General features: G+C 39.6%; 1 protein-coding gene across 1 annotated transcript in view; it reads right to left on the bottom strand.

The window, feature by feature from the left end:
• Positions 1-8,483: 8,483 nt before the first annotated feature.
• The window catches only part of REEP5 (receptor accessory protein 5), a 45,391-nt gene continuing 27,467 nt past the window's right edge, over positions 8,484-26,407 (bottom strand). The window contains exons 3-5 of the mRNA XM_024128325.3: positions 23,933-24,071; positions 13,709-13,877; positions 8,484-8,676 (exon numbers count right to left, since the gene is read on the bottom strand). Coding sequence (XP_023984093.1) covers positions 8,627-8,676; positions 13,709-13,877; positions 23,933-24,071 — 358 coding nt within the window. The 3' untranslated portion in view covers positions 8,484-8,626. The remainder of the gene's footprint in view (positions 8,677-13,708; positions 13,878-23,932; positions 24,072-26,407) is intronic.

The raw sequence follows: 26,407 nt of genomic DNA, 5'->3' as shown, positions 1-26,407 counted from the left end.
TGTCTCTCTTTGTGCTTTGCGTATAAGATCATCTATACCATTTTTCTAGATTCCACATATATGCATTAATATATATTTGTTTTTCTCTTTCTGACTTCACTCTGTAGATCATATTCTTCTACTCAATTATTGTAATTGAATTGTTTAATCAATTACTAGTTTGTTAGCATATGGAAAGTCCTGGAGTTTAAGCTTTAGATTTGCTTATTGTGTAGACTTAAGAATATTATTTTAATTGGAGTTCTAAAGTTACCTATGCTTTAGCACCTTGATATAAACATTTTTTTCAAGAAACTAAATTGGATTGGTGATTCTGACTTTATTCCATAGCACTGTTCTAAAAGTGGTGATTTTGTGTAAAATTTAAGAGACTCCTTATCCAGCCATATGTTTTTGTCTACTGATCATCTCTTGGGGAACTGCCTTCCCTGACTCCATATGCTTCTGGAAGGGCAGTTAATTATAGGACTGCATCCTGACCACAGGATATGACCCAAGCCAGGCCAATGGATTATTTCTCACGAATATTAAATCTGGAGTAGAAACACAAGTACAGATGGTGATGGGAATTGTTTACAAATTTGACCTATCCTGATTCCTGTCTTCCTGAGGCCTGGTATAGCTCTTCTGTGAATCTTATGAGCTCCCTTATGTTCTTCTTTAAATCCCCATTTCTTTAAGTTTTTATTGCTTGAGATCAAACAATTCCAAGTGATTACAGAATAAACGAAGCCAGACTTTCAGAGCTTTAAAAGGGGTTACACATCCAGGCTGTATGAGATGATCCATTGGTATGCAGGAAGAAGTATTAGAATTGCTACTTAGGTTTTTTTCTCTCTAACGACTTCTGTCCTTAATACGTTTTATAGTGAGCATAATAGTACAGCAGTTTATATATCAGACTTACAAATAAATACAGGGGTGCAAAACATGATTCAGAGAAGCCCTCTTTGGGGAAGTGTATCACTTAGGAATGTGTTTGGCTGTGTAACAGAAAACAATGAGGGACTTAAGCAGAAATTAAATTTTTTCAAATAACATGAAACCCAAAGTTTATTATAGGTGTTGGTTCAGTTGCTCAGTGATGCCCTCATACCTTTCTACTCCACTATCCATGGCATGTTTCTAACATCCTTACAGTTGTCGCAAGCTTGTGAAAGGGCTGATACCAGACCCGACATTGTATCAGAGTTCCACATCTGTCCCCCCTTAAAAGGAAAGCCAAAGATTTCTCAAAATCCTTCCTGGCCAACTTTCACTTAAGTTTCATGGTCGAGAACTCCGGCACAAAGTGAAATACAGCCTTTCAGTCCTGATAGTAGAGGCAGCCAAGGAAGTGAGTAGTTGAGAGTGGATACTGGGGCAGTCAACTTAAAAGATTTGTTAGAGAAAGATGACTAGAATCTAAAATTTTTTTTACTTATGGGGCAATAGGATTGTCAGAAAAGGTTTTACAACTATTGCTGTAACATATTGCTGTTTCTTCATCTTGCTGCAATCAGTGAATAATTAACTTTGCTTCTTTCCCAATCAAGTGAAAAATAGGCTCTTCTCTAATGAGCAAAATTGAGCATTTATTCTTATGTTGAAATGTCATTTGTATTTATTTCAGTGAATTATGTTCACATCCTTTGCCCTTTTTTTTAAGGACTTTATTGTTATCAGTATTATACTTGTACAAAATTTAAAGAGCCAGCCAGTTTTAATAATTTCAATTTTAGGCATTAACTTCCATCTGTAGAAGAGGATGATTTCATTTTCCTTCCTTTACCCCCAACACATGCATGTATCTTTCCCATCTTCCCTTCTACCACTGTATTTTATAATTTTAATCACTATTCAAAGTTTACATTATTATCCTATATTCCATTCATAGCTGAACTATGTAGTACATTTGCTGTTCAAAATTATGGTCAGGGATCCAGCAGCACTGGGCTCCCCTGGGAGCTTGTGAAAAATGCAGAATCTCTGGCCCAAGCCCAGAATTCGAATGCATTTAGGAAGATCCCCAGCTGATCTCCAGAAACACTCTCGAGTATGCTATGGTTATTTTTTATTTCTTTGGGGCTAATTTTTTTTCTTTTATTTGCTCAGTTTTCTGAATATTTGTCACTAACTCAGCCATAAACTATCAGTTGTCAAGACGTCTTTACAAATAGTTTGTTCACATCAGATAGTTTATCTTTTTTGTTTTTTAAAAAATTTATTTTTATTTTTGGCTGCGTTGGGTCTTCATTGCTGTGTGCAGACTTTCTCTAATTGCTGCGAGCAGGGGCTACTCTTCGTTGCGGTGAGCAGGCTTCTCATTGCAGTGGTTTCTCGTTGTGGAGCACGGGCTCTAGGTGCACGGGCTCAGTGGTTGTGGCACACAGGCTCAGCAGTTGTGGCTCACGGTCTCTAGAGCGCAGGCTCAGTAGTTGTGGTGCATGGGCTTAGCTGCTCTGTGGCATGTGGGATCTTCCCAGACCAGGGCTCGAACCCATGTCCCCTGCATTCGCAGGCAGATTCTTAACCACTGCACCACCAGGGAAGCCCAAGTAGTTCATTAATTTCATCTTTTTAAAGAAGTCTCTTCTGGAGCCTTTCACCTGGCTCTAATCTCTACTAGTTACCCTTTCCACCCAGTGCACAGCTTCATTCAGGGCTCTCTCTTCACCATCATTCAGAGTGTGACTCGCTTCACTACTTTGCTGTTTTTGGATATCCTGTATTTCTGCATGTTATGTATTCTTTCTTGAGTTACTTCTTTGTTTTGTGTAGCCCATCTTCAGGATCTTCCTGGTGAAAATGTAAGGGAGGTAAATGTTCTTAGACCTTGCATATCTGAAAGTGTCATCATTCTACCCTCACACTGTTTGGCTGGGTATAGAACTAGAATTGGAAATCATTTTATTTCAGAAGTCTAAGGGCATTGCTTCATGGTCTTCTGTTGTAGCCATTCTGGTTCATGATCTATCGTGACTCACATTTTTCTTACTGAAACTCAGATCTCAGTATTCTTAAATATCACAATAGTGTGCTTTGTGTGGGTCTCCTTTTGTCTATTGTACTGGGTACCTAATGGGCCCTTTCAATATGGAGACTTGTGTTCTTCAGTTCTGGGAGATTTTCTTGAAAATTTCATTGATGATTTTTCTCCCCTTTCTGATCTTGGAATTGCTTTTTTAAAAAAATTAGACCAACAGCTTTATTGAAAGATGAGAACAGAGCCCCTCTTCCCACGAGGTCCTGGTGGCATCGGCCTCAGGCTTTGTGCATCCAGGCATCCTATAGCCGGAGAGCTGATCTTGGAATTCCTTATTTGAATATTGGACCTGCTGGGCAAGTCCTAAAATTTTCTTTTTTTCTTCTTATTTCCATTTCTTTGTCTTTATGTTCTATTTCCTAGAATTTCTCAGCTTTATCTTCCAACCCTTCTATTGAACTTTTCATTTTTCTTGTTATTTTCAACTTACGTAAGCTCTTTTGTCATCTAAATGTTTCCTTTTTCTAGCATTCTATTCTTATTTCATGGATGTAATTTCTTCTTTCTTAGAGGGTATGGTTTATATCCTTTTACTTCCAAGTCACTTTTTTTAAAAATTGTTTTTATTTAGATTCCTGTCATGTTTAAGTGGCTTTCCTTAATTTTTTTTTAAGAGTGAAAGACCAAAGAAGTTGATTGGAAGTTCTGAGCACATAAGAAGGGCTTGCAGACTGTGAGTTTCACTAAAGGGATATCTGGCTGAGACATTTTGGGGGAAACTTCCAAGATGAGAGGTGTTTTCTCTTAGGCTGATGTGCTTACCGAGAGAGAAGTCTAAGAAGCTTTTAGGAGGATAAAGATCTGGGAGCCTAGTGTGAGAAGGCAGGGTGGGGCTAATGGGTCTCAGCATTTAGTCGCTCAATCCTGTTTTTAATGCAACTTGCCTCCCTTAACTCTGCCTGTGTCCCCTACTCCAAAGATCCTCTTACTATCTCCAGAGGATAAACCTCCAGTCTTTACTTGGATATGAATAGTTCTTCCCTAAACCCTTTTTTTTTTTTTTTTAGTTTCCTCCCAACATTAAGATGCTCTTTGCAGTTATTTTGATATTGAGGGTAACTATAATGAAATTTCTGTACCCAAAGAGAGACTAGGTGGGGTAGGCAGAATAGGCCGCTCTCCCTACCACTGGCCACCCCCGCGAAAAACAAAAACAAAAACAAAAAAAACAAAACCACCTGTGAGTATGTTACTTTACATGGCAAAAGGCTTTGCACATGAGATTAAGGATCTTGAGCTGGAGAGAGTATCCTGGATTATCCAGGTGAGCCCAATGTAATCACAAAGGTGCTTATAAAAGGGAAGCAGAGGTCAGAGTACCAGGTAGCCACAAACCGAGGAATGCAGGCAGCATGTAGAAGCTGAAAGCAGCAAGGAAATGGATTCTCCCCTACAGTCTCCAGAGGTAATGCAGCCCTGCCAACCTCTTGGATGTCTGACCTTCAGAACTGTAAGCTAATACATCTGTGTTGTTTTAAGCCACTGAATTTGTGGTAATATGTTACAGCAACAATAGGAAACTAACACACCAGGTGAACTAATGAGCTAAGACAAACTCTCCAGACCTTGGGATTCTCGACCTTACTAGTAGTCTCTACCAGTAGTTCTTGTTGGTGAAAAATTTAATCAGTCGATCTAAGAAAGAATGGGAAAATTTTATTCAAGCCAAATTTGAGGATTGAGCATCCTCAAACCCGGGAAGAGCATCTCAGAAAGCTCTGAGAATTGTTCTGCCCATTAGAAGTCAAGACACAGTTTATATATGGTTTTTTTTGAGAGAGGGCTGTATGTTAAATGATGTGTTTGTACTTGTCAGTTTTCATAAATCAGATCTAAGCGACATCGTGGTAGGTCATGTGAACCTTTACAAGCTCAAGAAGGCCTGTTATCTTTCAAGGAGTTGTCTTGTTGATGCTAGGAGAATGTTGCTATTTATGGGGTCGAGCAGGTATTCCTGCTGATGGGGGAGCTTTGGTCAATGCATAATGTGGGTACACAATGCACACTGGGGGGAGAGGGGAGACCAAAGGACAGAGAAGAATTTTTATTTTTAAATTTTTCTTGTCTTGCCATAAATACGAATCTTATTTCACATTCTCAACCCTGGCTGCATATTTGAATCACCTGAAGAGTTTAAAAATACTGGCACCTGGGTGTATAGTAGGTTAATGTTAGAATTTCTGGTAGTGGAGGCAGATACCAGTATTCTTTGAAAGCTGCTCAGATGATTGTAATGCACAGTCCAGGCCTGAAACCCTCTGTATACTAAGTGTAAAGAGAGCATTAATCTAACCCAGTGGTTTTGTGTCAAACTGTGATTCCTGGATCATTAGCATCACCTTGGATCTTGTTGGAAATGCAGATTTTTCAACCCCACCACAGAATTCCTGAATCAGAAACTTTGGGGATGAGGCCAGCAATCTGTTTTACCAATTCCAGCTCCCGCAACCCCCGCCAAGAAATCCTGATGCACACAAGTTTGAGAACCACTGATTTGACCAAATAACCTCTTTATTGCTCTTAATTCTCTGAGGTGTCTGTTTACAAAGATACTTTATAAGCTAATATTGTAGTAAGCAGCCAGAAAAACTTTTAAATAAGGTCATTCTCAAATATATTTACTTTCTCCTGCTGTATTATATAGAACTGTAATATTTGATGGCTAAGGATGTGAATTGTATCTATTACTATAAACACCATGATTCTAGACATACAGACATGTAATAAGCAAATGTAGGAGATGAAGCTGACCAAAGTACACCCTCCAGAAGTAGGTATTTTTAATAAAATCCCAAGTTCTTTTCTTGGTCTCTTAAAGTACAGAGTGATTTGGAGGCACATGTGTTTACTACATCAAAATATACTTACATGCAATAATAACACCAACTAGTAGTTGTATGTGACTGTGTGTAATACATTATGCCAGTAGAAAGCAGTACGGCTGACAACTATCACAGTCAACTATCCAGTGATAACTTTGCAAACAAACGGCTCTCCAGAGCTGCAGTTTTGCAACTGGATATTCAGTCAACTGCAGATCGTGTAGTACTGTAGTATGTATTTATTGAAAAAAATCCGTATGTAAATGGACTCGTGCAGTTCAAACCTGTGTTATTTCAAAGGTCAAGAGTAGTTTCGGTTTCTTCTACATCTAATGCTAATTACTGGTAGAAACTCTTTTTTTGGTTGGTATGTTTTTAGGGAAAGTCTTTTAAGCCCCATCAAATAAAATGAACTAAAACAGCTCAATGAGATAACGGAATTTTATTTACATTCATTTTCATTTACTATATCACATCTTCAGGATAGGTGGTAACTTATTTAAAGGCTATGCTCATGTTCTTCAGGCTGTAGGTAGAAAACTCCCCAGAGTAGCAGTAATTGTCAATCAGAAGCTCTTAAGTAGGAGAAGAATTGTCGTAGGAATTCTTTGCCTTTACATATCCCCAAAATAGTGTTCATGTATAAACAAATGCTTGTCTTATAGCTAGACACAGGCTCGATTAGTTTTTCAAAGACTCTAGCCATGGCAATACCTTCTTTGGGAAAACTAAACTGAGACAATTGCTCAACTCATAAGTTTTCCTGTCATTAATATGTACACGTTGACTGCCAAAAACAGTAACTAAAATTTCTTACAGAATGCACTGCAGGATAAAGCTATAGGGATAAAAAAAAAATTGCATTCAGAATTTTCTTAGTATAGTAGTTTTAAAACTGATACTAGCCTGTAAGTAGTTATGAGCAATAGTAACTTGTATGCTCCACCTTGCCTGATACTTTGTATACTAAAAGTTACATATTTTGTATACTAACAATCTGATTATATATTCTGATTAGCTAGAAGTTGCTAATTTTCATTCTTCTGCCACCAAGAAAAGCATAGTTTATTTATGGGGAAAGGGATTTAAAGACTCTTAGAGGTACTTTTTTAAATCTTTAACCTGAGGCTTGATTTTCTTCCAGTAACAACTAATTCTGTTTGCTTTCTAAAAGTTTTTTATTTTTTAAGGTATGGTTAACAAGATGCCTTATCATCACATTCCCCCCCAAAAAATATTATTATAATATTGGGTGTGATATTATCCATATTATTATAATATTAGGGTGATATTATCCCCTATTTTTGATATCTTTTATATTTCACGAGAAATGATTTCATGAGACATCATTATGATTTTACCTAATTGTTATCTAAAAGGGAACTAATCATCTTTATTTGCTTTAAGAAATATTTTACAGGCCTGGATATTTTAGTTTTGTTATGCTCTTGTTTTGGTCAGTTTAGTCTAATTCAGAAGCATCCTAGCAGTAGGGTTGGTGCAAGGCTCAGATTCTGTAGTACAGACAAGTTGTCGAGGTCCCTATAAGCTATGTGGCTAATCAAGCTAGTGACATTAATTTTAACTTTGTGTTCTGTACTTACACTATGAGGTTGTATGCAGTTTATCAAAATAAAGCATAAAGATGAAGGCGTGTAAATGGACTACAAATGATTCTGATTTGTAAACTAGGGAAGCATCTGGTGTTTGACCTTAAAGGCCAGGGAAAGAAGGTGAAGGCCGTTTGTCTTAACCACTGCCAACTGGATTATGGGTTATATCATACTTCCTTTCTTCTCCGAGAATTGCTCTTAAGAGCCTGGTGTCATCATTAGCATGTAGTTTCTAATGATAAAAACAAGAATGTACATGTAATCAGAAGTGGGCAAGCCTCCGGAGGTTCCTTAACCGCTTTTAAAAAGACTGGAAAAGAAACAAGACTAAACCAACATATTATTCAGCTATGAAGGTGAAACCAGGGATGGTTTCCACTATAGCATCTTAAAAACAGACAGATTGAAAGCTTATCAGCCAATTTTTTAAAAGCTACAAGACAATATTAGTAGTTCTACAGAACTGGGAGCTGTGATGTGTGTGTGTACATTTCCCCATTAGTCACTCAACTGACTGCTTTACAAAGCTGTTTTTGTATTCAGCTGCTACAATGTTAGGAAAACCACCAGGCCAACCTCCAGTTCAGCCTCATTTATCACTTAACTGTTCACTTGAAACATTACTCATGTGTATTAATTTTCTGAAGTATTACTCAGATCACACCAGCACAGTGGAACCTTCAGCCTTTGGCAGGAGCTCCCCATGAGCATTATGCACAGACAGTAACATTTCCCTATGCGTGTGTATGCACAAATACATTTAAAACATTTAATACAGAATTGTACATTACATGAAGTAGACAGTTATAGAGTATCCTAAAAGTACAGAGAAAATGCATGCAGAGAGCCCACTGAAGTACAAAGCCTGTAGGATATATAATTTTTAAGTTTATATTTCCTGCAGGATGGTGACATGTCTTTTCCTACCCAGAGGCAAAATGTACTGTCCACAAACTTGGACACTGGCAAAGCATTAAATTTAAATGTTCCCTGTGTATATAGACAGTAAAAATAAGCAAAAAAAACTTACACATTCCTTTTTTTAATATATCAAAAATGTTTCCAAGGCAACATTATTAAAATGCTTATACCACAGTTCCTAATATAACATCAAGCTCTAAAAGAAAGGTACAGAGAGGGCAGAAAGGTTTCATCCAGTCAGTGATTTAGGTGCTCTTCTTTTCCTCACCCAGTAAATTCACAGCAGCTTTCTTGGCTGTTAGGAGGAAAGAAAATTGCATCAGAGCTATTTGCAATGTGGTTCTGTGCCTCATGTAGCTACTAGATCAACAACTTGGATGACTCATGCTCAGATGAGAACATAGGGAGGTTTGTGGGCAGGGCCAGGAGAGGTTCCCGGAAATGTACAAGAGACCTCTTCAAGGGCAAATCCTCAGTACTTGAGCAGAGTTACTGAAGGTCGTCTGGCCTAGCCCCCTTTAGTGACTGTCACCTAAGCCATTGCCCTCTGTCCTCCTTTAAGTATCACAAGAAGTAGAGATTCCTTGAGCGTATAGTGTCCCCTGTACATTCAAGAAATTCTCCTTTGTGTCTGAGCGCTCACCTGTACAATTTCACTATGTCTCAATCTGATGACAACAGGGTTGGCTGTCTATGCCTTGGTGACAAAAATCAGAGAAAATCATCATTCCCCGAATCAAGAAATGATAGAATACTTATATGCATATGTTCTATCGTTGTGCCACCATTTCCTTGTATGATGGGAAGAGTTTGCTGTAAGTCTTCAAGTTTGTGGCACAAAGCTACCTTCATCAGGAAAATATTCTTACGTCTGTGGGAGATTAAGCCCCACCTACCCTGCCTAATTACCAAGTGGCTTGGAATGTGCTGTAAGAACGAGTGTGATATGTGTGATGAGGCAGGGGGGAGTGTTCTGGAAGCCTCCAGGCCTCCTGAGATTCCACAAACTGCAGCTGTTCTTGATGGAGCCCCAAGGGGAATGCTAGCCAAGGAGGCCCTCCTTGTTCACCAGCTGCCTGACAGCTGCTCTCCCTTCACTCAATTAAAATTGCTGAACAAAGTTTACACAGAAAGTGCAGCTTCTCTCTTAACTAGCCTTTTGCAAAAATGTCCTTTTTGGAGAATCCAGAAACTCGGAGAAAAGTCTAAAATGTGTCAGCACCTAAATTCCTCTTAACTTATTTTCATTCTCACACCTCTGTTTAGGAATGTATCAAAGTAAAATCGGATCAAAGTAAAATCGGATTTCAGAGTACTGAGATCTGAGAGAATCAAAGACTAAGAAATGTGGGCAAACTAGACAGAAATGACATCACCAGAGGTTGCTGGTTAGGCTAAGAGCAAGGAGGAACAGTTAAGAAATCTCTTAGGGCTTCCCTGGTGGTGCAGTGCTTGACAGTTTGCCTGCCAATGCAGGGGACACGGATTCGTGCCCCGGTCCAGGAGGATCCCACATGCCGTGGAGCGGCTGGGCCCGTGAGCCATGGCCGCTGAGCCTGCGCGTCCGGAGCCTGTGCTCCGCAACGGGAGAGGCCACAACAGTGAGAGGCCCGCGTACCGCAAAAAAAAAAAATCTCTTAAAAAGGAACTGGCGATCCCAAAGCGGGAAGATGTGAAGAAACTGTAAAAAACGTTCTGAAGGATACTGGAGCCATGTGCCCAGGAGCAGGCGTCGGAAGAGAACGGCCTGTGAGCGGGGGAGGGGAGAGCACACCACTGTGGGGACACAGAGCTGCCAGGGGACCATCTGGGGGATCTTGTTTCCCAGGGTCCAGGTCACCTCTTGTCTCCCACTTTCTCATTATTGTAGAACTTTTTTTTTTTTTTTTAATTCTCTAATTCTATGCCCATTCTCCACTTTTTAAGACCCTTACTGTGCCCTCTGGAATTTAAGTCCCATCATTAGCGAGATCTCCTCTATCCTCATCCATTTCTCTGAATGCTTCCTTTACCTTGTTGCTTTTACAGAAACCTGGCTGTCCCCTAAGGACACTGCTTTCTCAAGTGTCGGCTGTTTTTTCCTTCCATGACCCTGGTAGTACTGGGTCTGGAGGTCCAGAAAGCGTCCTTTGTTCTTCAGGGCCATGTTCAGAATCTCATGTCATCAGATTATCTTTCCCACTAGCCCTTCTTTTTCCAGTCCGCTGACCCTTGGGCTGTGCTGCCTCATTTCTTTAAGATTTTAACTCCAAACTTAATATCACTCTCTAGCACTACTCTTACTTTAATTATCAGTGATTACGATATTCTTCCAGTAGCCTGGCCTCTTGGTTCCTCCCCTCCAATAACCCTGACATTCCACCCTACCTGCTCCAGCCTACCCCACGTCCTCACTGTCACAACCAGTAATGGCTGCCCCTCTCTGGTCTCAGTGCCGAGCGTCCCACTCCACCATCACCTCCTATCTTTGCAGCCCGCTCCCTCTATTTCCCTGACTCCAAGTTCTTCTTCCCCCACCACCTGGTTGTAAAATCCATCGATTCTATCGCCCCTTTCACTGTTCCTCACTTCCCTTTTGTCCTCACTTCCCTCCTCCACCATCAAACATGAACCACTCATTAGATCCCCCTTCAGAGCTCCTACTTAACCAAGTCAACCCGGACGCAGCTCTCCATCTATCCCACAGCTGCACCCACACAGCTGGAAATGTGGCTGGAAAAGAAGACACAAGCAGACTACGCGGCCTCACTACAAGTTCAGGAACACAAACCTCCAGTGAGCCTCTAATTCCCCCTGGCGATCACAGGACACTGTCCCAGTCCATCCACTCTCCCCTGTCTTAGAGCGGCCAGCACATTACAGTCACACTCACTGGTCACTGTGTCACCTCTGGCTGCGTGTTGCGTGAAGCTACAATGGCAGGGTTGAGTAGATGCCACAGAGACCTGACGGCCGGCAAAAGCTGAAGTATTTATTATCTGACCCGTTATGGAAAAAGCTTGCTGACCCTCGTCCTAAGTAACTATTTCATACCAACTCCCCTTTCTATCACCTCCTTCCCCACCCTCTCTCAGTTGACCTTCTTTCTTCTTAGTTTACTGAGGAATTTGAAGTGATGAGAAAACCACTTCTGTAAGCCCTCACCATCACATACGCTCAGCTACCAGCATCTTCACCCATCAACACTGATTCCCCCCCTATAATTCTAAACTGTTCCCGCTCCTATGACCGATCCCTCTATTTGTACTCTAGACCCTGTCTCCTCTGGTCTATTCCAGGACAGAGCTACAGCAATTCACCTTCTCACTCCTATCATTTTTTTGCTCTCTACTGGATCATTGCTATTAATTTTTCAAACCTACTTTGTTTCTTCTACCTTAAGAAAAAGAAAAAAACATCCTCAGGACCCTAGTACCTTCCTCCAGTTACAGCCCCATTCTTCTACTCCTCTCTGTGGGAAACTTCTCAAAAGACTAATCTATGTTCTCTCATGCCCTTCCTCCCATAAAATGCATTCTGATCAGGATTTTGCTCTCACCACCCCACAAACTCTGTTTTGTCAAGACCACTAGTGCCTTCCTCACTGCTAAATCCAAGAGTCAGTTTTCAGCCCTTATCCTCCTTGACCCGTCTGCACCGTGTGACCACAGACCCCTCCCTCCTCTTTGAAACAGTGTCTTCACTTGGCCCGAAGGATACCACAGTCTCGAGTTTTCTTGCTTGCTCAACTGGCCAATCCTTATCAGTCTGCTTTTTTGGTTGCTTCTCATTTCTTCAATCTCTAAATATTGGTGGCCACAGGGCCCAGGCCTCAGACTTCCTCTTTTCTAACTACACTCACTCCCTTGTGATCTCATCCAGTCTCATGCTTATTATACTGTCCATATGTGGGTAAACACCCCCCCCAATTTCTATCCCTAGCCCTGCCCTGTTTCCTGAACTCTCAACATCCATATCCACCTGGCTGTGCTGACTTCTCCATGTACCCAGTAGACACAAAGTTATGTCCAGAACTAAATTCCTTACTTTCCCCTCTACACCTGTTAACACCCAGTCTTCCCCAGCTCAGTGGCAATTCTATCCTCCCATGTGTTCAGGCTAAAAAAGCTTGGCCTCGTCCTTGACTCCTCTCTCGTACTCCATGCCTGATCCATAAGCAAATCCTACTGGTTCTAACTCCAAAACGTATCAAGGATCTGACTTCTTACCTCCTACTGCTACCACTACAAACAAGTCAAGCCACCACCACCATCTTCAGCCAGATCACCGCAATAACCTTTTAACTGGGTCTCCCGATTTCCTTCTTGTCCCCCTTCAGTCTATTCTTAATACAGTGGCCAACATAAGCCTGTTCCAACAGAGGACGAATCACGTTGCTCCTTCGCTCACAGCACTCCAGGGGCGCCCCATCTCACGCGCATCTTACGCAGAATAAAAGCCAAAGCCCTTACAACAGCCTGGAGGGCATTATATGATCTGTCCCCTTCCAGCTCCACTCCCCAACCTCTCTGACCTTGTCTCCTTCAACTCTCCCTCTAGAGCACCCCCTACCAATCATACTCTGCCCGCTCCCGGCTTCTGCACATGCCGTTTCTTCTATCTGGAGCTTTCTTCCCCAGGGTTCCCACCCTTAACACTTTCAACTTTGACTCAGTAGAGCCTTCTTTGTGAGGATTTGCTACATCACTCTATTTAAAATTGTAACCTTCCCTTCAGCCCCTGACACTCCCTATCTTTCTATCTGCTTAATTTTTCTCTGTATCATCTGCTAAGTATGCCATATAACTTGCTTTTCAATGGTATTGTCTCTCTCTCTCTCAACAAGATTGTAACCTTCATGAGTTCACTGTGGTCCATTGGTCTGTCTGGTTCCCTGGTTCATGCCCAGTGCTATGAACATGCTTGGCACATATTAAGCACCTCAACAAATAAGTATTTGAAGGAAAGGATCAGGAGAGCTGAGAGAGAGGGCATTCTCTTGGCCCTCTAACAAAAGCAGTGTGAACAGCATATTAAGCAGTTCAACCTGAAATGAATTAAAGAGATTGCACTTGTGTATAAATACAGATGACTCTCTGAAATCTCTACCCACCAAAGGAAAGTCATTTTTCCTAATGTGCTGACCGAATGATGTGTTTTATGTGACATGTCAGAAGAATGTCGGGAAAAGTAAAGGCAACAGGCAAAGTCTTGGGAAAGAAATCCCAGACTAGCCCCGGCACACGGCTGAGGAAAGGTTATAGGACACGAAGTGAGGAAGCTTGTTATGTGGGCTCAGTATATCCCATGTCGTCTCACACGCTGAATCAGCTGTCCCCGAGCCATACCTTCTTTAGAGATGGCATCTGCAGTCTCTTTGGCTTTGTCCTTCAAGTCATTCACCACGTTGTCTACCTGCGACTCGTGCTTCAGGAAGAAAGGACGGATGATGCGCGCGTAGAGCAGGTCCGCTCCGTTGGCCGGGCTGGGAGCCATGCACCACAACAGGAAGCCGCACTGCACAGAGGAGAGGCAGCATGGTGACAGAGGGCAGCGGCATCTGACAACACACGCTGCCACCACTACTCTGGGGATGGCACTGCCTCTGCTATTTGCCCCAACAGCATTTCCAGTGTTTCCTGCAGGATACAGGTACGCTTTTCTTAGATAGAAAAAACATGACAAAAAATGACCTAGTAAGGAAAAGCTGAGACTGACAAAGAAAGGCAAAACACACCAAGTCCAGCAGCTTAACTTCCTTCCTAACTTGGACCACTTTTTAGTTGACAGTTACAAGAGAATTTTATTAATTATAACTCTTAATCAATTAAAAAAATAGTATTTATCTGCGTGTGTAAACCCTGTCCACGTAGGTATCTATGAGGCTTGTTCTCAACAGGCTTACCTCAGTAAGTTTTTCACCTTTATTCATCCTGTTATAGAAAAAAATACCCTGGCCATTCCTGAATTCTTCCCTTAGTGGAATCTCAGTTTTGGGTAGATCTTAGCCTTCAAGGAATCTTTACAGTCAGCTGTTCATCATGTTTCACCTTGAATGTAGATGTTATTCCTAACTCTTTCTTTATGGCTCTACTTTGCTATTGAGATGAAAAATTGACAAGAGTTCTACCCTAAAAACTTACACAACAAGAACTGTCACACTATGTTTACTTTGAAAAAACCTTTACTGTTTATTCAAATGATAAATAACTCAGCACTTTAAGTTGTCCAAGCAATTTATTCCTCTATAATATAATGAATGAGCAAAAAAGGGAACATTCAGAATGATATGCTCATTTCCCTAGAATGTTTGATAAACAGCATATCGTGTTCTTTCAGCTTAAAAGCTTCTAACTATATTGTATTCCACACAGCATAGGTGACTCTATAAAAAACAGAAGTCATTTCTTGAGATTCCAAATCTGTAGTTTTTACTTCTCCTTAAAGTAAAAACCTTTCAACTTCTTATGCCATATATATTTACTTCTATAGTCCTTTTATTCCAAACCAAAGAATGTATTCAAATAATCAAGAAGCTATGTTCCTTTCTAAGATGGTCTTTTAAGTTTGCTCTAGAGGTGCAAACCTGTTAAGGGGCTACTACTAATGACAGACAGCTTGAGTTAAAATGCACACATTTGTGCCCAAAGCTCACCCCAGCAGTACCACGTTGGCTCTGAGAAATTTCCATTACACTTTGAACTTCTATGACACTCAAAATACAAAACAAAATGCAGGTTCTAAACAGATTAGGGTCGGGGGGCGAGCTTTCAAAAGACAGGGGTTACCAGACAGGATTTTAAAAAAACAAACTATGGCTGTATGCTTCTGATAAGAAACACCAGAGATAAAACCAATTAGGTACACTGAAAATAAGGGGATGAAAAAAGATGTATCTGACAAATACCAACTCTTAAATTAGCTCATATATTATAGTAATATTAATAGTACATAAACATAAGGCAAAATAAGTAAACAGTGATAAAGAAGGAAAACAGTTTGTCAAGGAGAACAATTTGCCTGAACCTATATATTTTTGAAATATGTAAATATATATAGCTTTGTGGTTTTTATATTTACAATTATATAATTTTAATTTTTATAATTATGTAGTTTATAATTATATATCACTTCCAAATATAGCTTTGAAATGTATAAACGTGAAAGTCAGAATTATATAGATAAATGGACAAAATCCACAATCGATTTTTAACATTTCCATCAGAAATTGATATATCAAAAAACTAGAAATCAGTAAGAATACAAAGCAAAATACACAAAATTTAAAATCTTGATCTAAAGATATACACAGATCTCTCCACCCAACAAACTGGGGACTAAGAGAATTGTATACTACAGTATATAGAAGTAAGAGAACTGGGCTCAGAAAAACTGGTTCCAATCTTCTTACTAGCTGGGAAAACCTTGTGCAAGTTACTTAATTGCTTAAGTCTGTTTTGACTCTCTAAAAAAAAATTAATAGAAGTTTTTAAAAATCTACCTCATACAGATTTTGTAAGAAAATAAGCAACACTTGGAGCATCTAGCATAGTAAGGCTCTGTCCCTATCCCAAGAATACTGTGTCTTCTACCAACATCCATGCAACAGTAACAAGCTACCTCATTAGAGCTTTAAGCCAGGTAAAATCAAATCCCAGGGCCAACATACACCCTTTTTAAACAATTATTTTGTTCTTACCTCTCCTTTTACTACCTGAAATGAAATTCAAAGTCATGACATACTTACATACACAATTACCAAAAAAAAAAAAGTTTTCTAACTGGAATATAAAGAAAAAACAAAGTGAAAGTAATTTATAAAAAAACAATGTATTTTAAAATGTAAATATTCAAGCCAAACTATATTAGAAAACAACATAAAATAATAAGTAGAATCAGTGACTAGTAACAGCTACAGACAAAATTTTCTCCATGTATTCCCAAAAGGTTGCCTGCTTTCCATATCAGAGAATTCAGCCAAATGCAATTCATTGCCATAATCTCCAAGTTATGATTTTAAGCCAGCCCTCTCTTCACCTCTCCCACCCCTTACGTGCGACAGACTCCAAAACTCATTTACTGAAAATGGGATGTTCAGAGTTAGGAAAGCAAAGGATGGGAAAGCATGGCAGTAGGAAGGGGAAGGGCAAAGATTCAGACTGGCCATCTCGTAGTCTCACTACAGCTGTATGTGCAACCACCCAAAACTCTAGTGAGCCCGCACAGACACACAGTGGCAAGTAAGACCTTCTGTTACAGGTCCAAGCTCTTAAATGAAGCCAATTCCTTGAAATATCCTCAGTCTTTAGTGTGTGTGTGTGTGTGTGTGTGTGTGTGTGTGTGTGTGTGTGTGTGTGTGTGTGTGTGTGTGTGTGTAGCTCCACGTTTACTTTTAGTTTTCCCAGTGACTCTGCTCCAGCACACACTGGGCTTGGCCAGCCATCCTTATGAAGATGTGCCAGAGAAACCTGGTTTTCTGAACTACACATTTGCATTAACCCAAAGTTTGGAACTAAGTGTGACTGCAGTTTTCACTGGCTTTAGCTTTAATGTCCTCTGCTTACAGCCAGGTTATTAACAGGCAGACCCTAGAGACCACCTCTCTAGTTAACATTTCCCTGTGGTTTTTAGTATCCAAACATTCATGTTTTCCATCATTTGTTTTTTGTTTTTTTTTTTTCCTGGCCACACACACAGCATGCGGGATCTTAGTTCCCCAACCAGGGATGGAACCCGCGCCCCCTGCAGTGGAAGCACGGAGTTTTAACCGCTGGACTACCAGGGAAATCCCTCCATCGGTTGCTTATATAGGTAACGCTAATACATATACACACACACCTAAAACTTAATAAAACGATTTAGACAAAATGATATACAGGAAAAGGAAAAGTTACATTCTTGACAGAACATCGGAATTCTGTGTGGACATTTTGAAGAGAATGCAGCGTCCAAGGGGATGTGCCATGTACTACTTACTGCAAACAAAGCAATAGTTTCCCACCAACTATATTAACTATTTGGAGAGCAGGAACTATTTGGATTTAGTTTTTAGCATCTAACATCCAATATATTTGTTATTTATACAGGGGCATCTTGCTGTATTAATATTTAGGAAATTGGCATGGAGTTTTAAATTGACGTGTAATACATTTTAATTTTTACTCTTTAAAATTGTAAGAAATAGTCTCCTGGCTGGTATTCCTACGTAAAATATCTAATTGTCAGGAATGGATTATTGATGTAGACACACATGCCCACAGGCCTCAAGGTGAAGTAGAAATGACTCACTGGGTTAAGAATCAGGAGAGTTGGTATCTGTTCTATGACTTTAGGTAAATCAAACAACCTCTCTAAGAGTCGATTTTCTCTTCTGCAGGATTTTTAGGAAAAGTCACAAATTAAAAAACATACAAGATAGTAGTAGTATTACCAAGTCCTACAGTTCTTACTGTTGTTGAAATATCTCTGAAATATTACCCGCCTATGCAGATAACAGCCCTTCAGCAACCCAGAAAAGCTGATTCATTCACCTTTTCTGGATGAATTAACCATGGCTACCAGACAGGACCAGAGCCAAGAGTCTACATTTTTGTACCTCTGCAATGTGATTAACTTTATAGGCTATTCTCCAGGCTGTTCAGTTAGTTCTTTCTGGTACCTTCTAGCTATCGTCTTGAGACAGTAAAACAATTACTGCTCTTTACCTACATCGTGAGCATTTTCCAGTTCTCATATGAAGTAACTTTCTTGTATTAAAAATAAAGTTAATTACTGTTCAACTCTCAAGGTGATATTCAGCCACCAGCTTTTACAACTCCCTTTTCTTAATCTATGTAACTACTCTACAGCCGAGGAACACCCTGAGCTACACAGATCTGGCCATTCTTTTAATCAAGCTGCCCTCAAAGTGCCAGCTGACGATACTTCCAACCTCAAACACAAGCCCACTCAGAAAAAGAGTTCAGAGTCCGGGCATGCCATTTCAACTCAACTCTTGGCACTATTAGCACTGACACACTAAATCCTTAAATTACAAATTACAACAGGCCAGATAATTCTGTCTAAGATTCTAATGCTGTCACTATTAAATTTTCCCCTAGAAGAGGTATTTCCAAGGTAGGGATATATTTAATATGCAAGGTTTGGGACTAGCCTGGTGAGAACTGAGAGTTAATGTCAGAAAAAATGTATTTCAGCACTGACTTCCTGGTATGCTGCAATCACTTGATCAGAAAGAGAAGCCTTGGGAAGCCTTTGCAACATAGCCACGAGAATAGTAATGGGCTAAAGTTAAAACAGACTGCTCAGCATGCACAAATGAAAGGTAAAAGGGGAAGATTTTTCTATCTTTTTTGCCTCCTACAAATTTAAGAAGAGAAATGTTATGCTCTCTGTCAATGGGTGAGACAATACAGGTGACAGTCTGGATCAGGACTTAAACTTGCCAAAGTTTATTCACCCTTGTTTTAAAAATAAATCTAGAAGATGATTCAAATGAGAGTAAAGATGAGGTGCAAAGATATTCATTGTAGCATTAGTTAAAATAGCAAGATAAATGTCCTAAATGTCTATTAAGTGGGGAATGAATACATTATTTTCTATAATGGATTAGACATTTATGTCAAAGAATATTGAATGAGAAAATACTCATAATATTGTGTTAATTGAAAAAAAGTGAGTTATAGAATCATATATCATATATATCAGCGGTCCGCAACCTTTTTGGCACCAGGGACCGGTTTCGTGGAAGACAACAATTTTTCCGCGGGGGGGTGGGGGGGCGGGGGGTATAGGTTCAAGTGATAACGCGAGCGATGGGGAGCGGCAGATGAAGCTTCGCTTGCTTGCCCGCCACTCACCTCCTGCTCTGTGGCCCGGTTCCCAACAGGCCACAGACTGGTACTGGTCCGTGGCCTGGGGGTTGGGGACCCCTGATATATATGGTTTCAACCATACATAGATGGTTAAGACAATAACAATTGTCTTACATCAAGCAATTTATCTGCACATTAAAAAAAAAAGGAAGACTACCCTAAGATGATAACAGTGGTAGTCTTCCAAATACTATTTTCTTCCTTATCTAAAACATGCCCCAACACACATGCACACACACACAACACAAATGCAAACAGTATGACAGCAGGGATCTTGTTTTATTCACCAAAATTCCCCTGACCTAGAACAGATTCTGGCACATAGAGGTTCTAAATAAATATCTGCTGAATAAAGAAATACACTACTTTCACAGTCAGAGAAAAAATTTATTTTTAAATAAATACATTTATTTTTAAACCTTCCTGTTCAAAGATGGACCTCAGAGCAAAACTCTGAACAGGCAGGATCCACTTTTTCTAGCTCAATACATTGAACAGTATCTTCTCGACTAACCCTTGATGCCTAATCATTGGTTCTTCTTATATTCCTGCAATCTTACAGGCTGCTTTAGAAAAATGGGGGGAAAAGGCCAACAATATTAATTCTGCAAAAGATAAAATAGTATACATGGCCTTAGTTGCAGGCCTCCTTTTCATCCTCCCACAAAATCACCTTGTGATTGTAGCCATGGTGTAGGTAAGATCTATGCTAGTCCTTAAAATGGGATATTCTCCGACACACTCTGCAATTGAGACCTTTTCTCAGTCAGTTCACTGAAGCCACTCAGAATATGCCACTAATGCAGGAAGAAAGCATTTTTATTGAGAGCATAATCAATTTTTAATCATCTCAAGTATATTATCTATTTGGAACATATGCGGTAAATTCACTCTCTCATTCTGGACGCCGTGACATCAAACAGCTGGACACTCACTACTAATGGATGTGCATTTGTTTTACTGTTAGGAAGGAAAATTTGTTGCAAAGCAATTTTTGTAATGTACTTCAAAATCAAATATAAATGACTTGGTGATTATCTTTTATTTTGGATACTTTCTACCTCAAGGGGCCTCCATTAGCAGAGGCGATCAGGAGCAGGCTGAAGTCGGGCTTGTGTTTCGGAAGTCTGAGGTCAGATACTGGTGTGAGTGGTTCTGCTGACGGGATACTGTTCAGGGTGAGCGGTGGGGCCCAAGGCAAAAGCCCGGTTTCCTTCTGTTAGAGACCGCAATGTGATGTCACTGCCATCAGATGGATCTTATTAACGGGTTCAAAAATATTTTAAGTTTAAAATATGGACGTTCAAATTAAAGATTATAAAATTATTTTTATAAATGCTAAATATCTTTGGATAACAAAAACACATGAAAAATCCAGCAATCTCTGGAATCTTAAATCTTCCCACAGACCAACTTTTTTCCCATTTGTTTTGAAGGAAAAATTTTCAGCTGTGTTACAGGCGTTCTGTGGTAACAGCATTCAAAATTAAGAGAATACCCATGTTTTCATTTAAACTTTTAAACTTTAGCTTTTTTGTTTTTACCATAAATGGTTTCATACTGTAATACTCTATAATTTTTATAATTAATGAATTATGCAAAATTTCTATATCTCTACAAATGGATCATTTCATTTCATTTCACTGTATGGATGTACTATTAATGCATTTAACCAGTTACCAGTTGACGGACCCTGCAGGGTTGTTTTTTTTTTTTAATTTATAACCAAGAATGCTGCAGTAAATGTTCTTATGCAGCTCTCTTATGCGTGGTGAATATTTCCTTAGGATGGATACTGTGGTGAATATTTCCTTAGGATGGATACTTAGAACTGCTAGAGTATCATTTTTCATTTTGACAAGAAACTGTCAAAGCCTCCTTTAAAAAGGCTATTCCAATTTATAGCATTACCACCACACATCCATTTCCCAATATATTCACCAATACCAGATATTCTCAACCTTTTAAATGCCTGCCAATGTAATGAGCAAAATATGGTATTTCACTATTTTAACTCACATTTCCCAGATCACTGACTACTCATATTTTTTTCTCTTCTGTGAAATGTCTATTTATAACCTTTGTTCATTTTTCTCCTTTTCTTCTTACTTGTAAATGTTTTTATATATTCTGGATATTAATTCCTTATCTGGTGTAAGTGTTGTAAATACATCCTCCTAGTCTGTCATGATTTTATCTTTGCTTATACTGCCCATTGTCATATAGAAGTTTCTGTCTATACCTCCAAGTTAAAAAACATTCTCCTATACTTTTTCTAAAACAGAGGTTTTGGCATAGAAGTACTGCCTTGTGAGGCACTGAGGAGAACAGCTAGGGACTAAGTAGCCAGGGCAGTTCCTCCTCAAGCCCTCCTGCTCCAACCCCTAGGGCTGTGAATTCCACCTTAGGAGCACTGGCTTCTAGTGCTGCTGGGGGAGCAAAGGGTGACACCTGCACCTGAGGAGCTGTTTAGTGGGGGAAGGGTAATCAACTGTGGCTCTTCTGCTGCCTGGGGGTCCCCACCCTAGGACTCACACACCCCTACCCTGAGCTTATGGACTAGCATGGATCAGGGTGTGGCCTCCTCCATTCTGACACCTGATGGAATAGCTGATACTCCTGGAGGAGAAGGAACTTACAGGCCAAAATTACAAGGTATTTGAAAAGTACAACCAGTTCAAAACAGAGACAACACAATCAACTACAGATTCTATCAGCAGCAGAAATTTTAGAAGTGAACGACCAAGAATTTAAAAACAGCTATACTAAAAGAAATACAGCGACATGAAAGAAGAACAAGAAAACATAGGGAAGAGCCAAGCAAAACTACTAGGTATGAAAAATATAACAGCTGAAATAAGAATACAATGTATGGCACAAACAGCAGAATGGAACAAAACTGAAAATTGGAAGATCGGATTGAGAAAATCTCTCAGAAAGAAGGAAAATACAAAAAATGTCTGAAAAACAGGTAAGGCCAGAGGAAAAGAAAAATTATATCCATAATTACCAAGAATTAAAAATCAAGGTAATATCAACGTGGTGGTGGCTGCGGGGAAGGAGACCAAAGGATGACAGAGCTTCCGCTATCTAATTTCCTGTAACTACATTTCTTTAGATAGAAAATTTAAAAAGTAAATAGAAATGTAGACATTAGGACAAATTAAAATAACAAGGACACTCAAAATAGGCCTCAATATAGAAATAAGGGAACAATTATTGATTCCGGGGAAACTAAAAAACTGCAGTAACACTGCATGTACATTATATATATACTATATGGCCCAACTAAACAGTGCTTAACAAGTCATAATAATAAAAGCAGTGAAGCCTTATCTAACCAAAATTATCCCTGAGGAAGATGGGGACATCTTTTATTACTATCAAGCCTGCATGTGTGGCAGGGAGGAAGGAGGAAAGAAAGCCAAATCCTTATCTTCTGGTGGGAATCAAGGGCTAATGTGTAGGGACTTCCCTGGTGGTCCAGTGGTTAAAACTCCGTGCTCCCAATGCAGGGGGCCCAGGTTGTATCCCTTGTTAGGGAACTAGATCCCGCAGATAAGCCGCAACTAAGACCTGGCCCAGCCAAATAAATAAATAAATAAATAAAAGAGCTAACGTGTAAAACATAAAAATTAAAAGGTAACTAAACAAGGATATTATTTAGAACCAGAGGTAAATGACAAAATAATCTGTCATAAATGAAGGGACAGCGGTTGCTTTTAAGGAAGGGCAATATAAGGGGCAGGAGTGCAGACCTTCAAAACTCTTCCAGAGCTATTTGAGTCTTTAAACTATGTCATGTGTAACTCTTACTAAAGCAAATACTTAAGAGTATGAGGGAAAAGAAGAGGACCCAGACTTCATAAGAGCTGGACTCACCACCCTCAGCAGCTTGGGAAGTCTGGGTCGGTGAACCTGAGGAACTATTTACATCCTATGCAACTAACCAGAAGCAAGCCTCTTCCATGGAAGACACCTGAGGAATCAACTGAAGACAGTCTGTCCCATTTAGAGAAAAAGAACCAACTACTCCATCTATCAAAAGATGCAAACTTTTCATCGTCAGGTGCCTTGGAGGCCAAGGCTGGAGTTGATACAGGTGCCATTAGGGACGAGTTCAACGTCCTACTCCCTTTCCTCACACAGTAGTAGCCGAGGAGAGTTCTCTGGCAAACACAAGGTGTGGCAGGGCTGATCCCAGACTACTGCACCTGCCAGAGTCATTAAAATGACTTCCTCAGAGAGCCCGTTTCACGTCTGCTTTTTCCAAACCTATTAAGAAATAAGTATTTTTTCCCAGAAATAATGACTCCAGCACACCACTGTGAATAATTGATGACTTGGTAAAATTTACAGTGTTGACGCATCAAACACAGACAACAGAGCATGAAGATAGGATCTTGGCAAAGAGCAATGCTTGTGCTAGTTCACAGTATTTCCATCTTTTATTATTATCAAACACATTGTAAAGACACAATTGCTTTGGCTGTTTCCAAGATAATATACAAGATAAGTTAGACATGTTGAATCCTGTCTTCCTGTTTATTAATCTGAGGCAGAGCCACAGATGTCCAACATTCAAGCATCTGTTCCTATTCCTTGTATATAGGTCCTGAGATGGAGTTTATTTCAGGGGTAGGGAGCAAAGCAAAAACACAGATGGAAGAAAACGGCAGTTCAGGAAAGCCACCGTACCTTCAGCATGTAGTAGAAGGGGAACCATGACAGGAAGAGGTCAGAGAAGAATTCGGCAATGCTGAACACACCATACACTACCCAGTAGGTCAGCCACTGGGTATCATCTTCTTTGTTTGGACTCTCTATCGCTTTAATTCTGAAAGGCAATACAAAAGCAAGTGTATCATGTAGTTAGATCTCAATGAGACATTTTCAAACATTATACTTTCACAGCTGCCCTCCAACAACAACTGGGAAACTCAGGCAAATGTATGCATCATGTCACTGGATGCAAAAGTACAACATGAAAACTGGCAACAATGTAGAGATGTCAGGACAAGCCATTATAACTACCTGTTACCAGTTCTCTGGTTACCAGAGAAACCAGCACCATTGTTCCCTGGATCTCTACTCTGCTTGAGTCACCACCAAGGCTCCAGGAAATACCACCAATGACTGGGAACGAGAGTAATCCCCACTCTCAAGTGGGGTCCTGCCACTAGGGATATATCAATAATTCACTCATGTAACTCAGTTCTTATGCACTTTTAATAACTGAAGTACATCATGGTGAGGAGGCATTCCATAAAAGACCTTCTGGAACAGTTTAGGCACTGTCCAAAGTTCACAACACACTTCATTACAAAGAGGTGAAAACAAACATCATGGTGTCCATTTGGTTTCAACTGACATTATGTGGTCCTCAGGCTGTGACCTTTCCTCCTCTTCTCGGTTAATAATATAACTTTCTCAGTATCAACTACTGCTTAACAAAATTCACTCTGTAAATGAATAGAACTAAATTTAAAATAACCTTCTTTTACTTCTGAATCACAGGAATTTCTTCCAGTCCTGGGAATCCCTTCATTCTAAACCTCAATTCCATAATTTTTTATCCTATCCTGATATATGCCTGGATACTTATTGTAACTGAGCTGGACTACAACAGTAAACTAGAGGAGACCTGAATCTTGTTTAGCCTATGCGATGGGTTAACTATTAAAAATACATTGGCTACTTGGTAACACGGGTTCACCAAAGAGACAGGCTGATGAATCATGCTGAGTCATCCCCTAAGAAAGCCTCTGAATTAATTGGAAGTAGCCGTGGGTGTAGGTGTGTGTGCCTGCATGAGTGTTTTAAGAAGATGATGGAGGGGGTAAAAGTTATAGCTGAATGAGATGACTGCTAATGAGGAAAAGGAGAGGAGGGAGTGATTAAATGAATGCTGCTTTGAACATCAAGAATAAACACAGAATCATAAAATGAATTGAAGGCAGCTAATTATAAAATAATGGCTTATCACATGTGGACTGTGTTTGTGTTTTAGCTTTCCTCCAGTAAAAGTTAGCTGATGTAATAGAAGGCCAAAGGAAAAGCGTAGGCAAGCATGTGAACCAAAGAACTAACAAATGTATACCCTTCACACGTAAGGTTTTTTTTCCCCTCTGTGCTTTATTTGGTATAGAATATGGTTTACCTATTTATATTTAAGTGGATTTTTAAAGTTATCACTACGATAAAAACTTGTTTCTTACACATCCATCCTGGGCAGAGGGAACATATAGTTATATTTCACTTAAGGTCTTAGTTTTGGGAACCAAAGCAGTCCATGACTAACCAGCAAACACACATCCACACACAAATATAAACTGAAACAAACACTTATGAAACCACTGATATTTTCAATTCCATTCTATGTCATTATTATTTTTTTACTGAAGTATAGTTGATTTACAATGTTGTGTTAGTTGCTGGTGTATAGCGAAGTGATTCAGTTATATATATGTGTATGTATATATACTTTTTAATATTTGTTTCCATTATAATTTATTACAAGACATTGAATGTAGTTCCCTGTGCTATACAGTAGGACCTTGTTGTTTATCTATTTTATATATAATAGTTTGTATCTGCTAATCCCAAACTCCTAATTTATCCCTCCCCAGCCCCACTCCCCCTTGGCAACCACAAGTCTGTTCTCTATGTCTGTGTGTCTGTTTCTGTTTTGTAGATAAGTTCATCTGTGTCATATTTTAGATTCCACATATAAGTGATATCATATGGTATTTGTCTTTCTCTGACTTCACTTAGTATGATAATATCTAGGTCCATCCATGTTGCTGAAAATGGCATTATTTCGTTCTTTTTTATGGCTGAGTAATATTCCATTGTGTATATATGTATATATATATGTGTGTGTGTGTATATATATTATACACACACACACAGACACACACCACATCTTCTTTACCCATTCATCTGTTGATGGATATTTAAGTTGCTTCCATGCTTTGGCTATTGTGAATAGTGAGTGCTGCTATGAACCCTGGGATATGTGTTATCTTTTCCAATTATAGTTTTATCTGGATATATGCCCAAGAGTGGGATGGCTGGATCATACAGCAACTCTATTTTTAGTTTTTTGAGGAATCTCCACACTGTTTTCCATAGTGGCTGCACCAATTTACACTCCCACCAAGAGTGTAAGAG

The sequence above is a fragment of the Physeter macrocephalus genome, chromosome 8 (genome assembly GCF_002837175.3).
Source record: "Physeter macrocephalus isolate SW-GA chromosome 8, ASM283717v5, whole genome shotgun sequence".
In the NCBI taxonomy this organism is placed as follows: Eukaryota; Metazoa; Chordata; class Mammalia; order Artiodactyla; family Physeteridae; genus Physeter; species Physeter macrocephalus.
The sequence above is the reverse complement of the archived record's forward strand: the minus strand, read 5'-3'. Positions and strand labels throughout refer to the sequence as shown.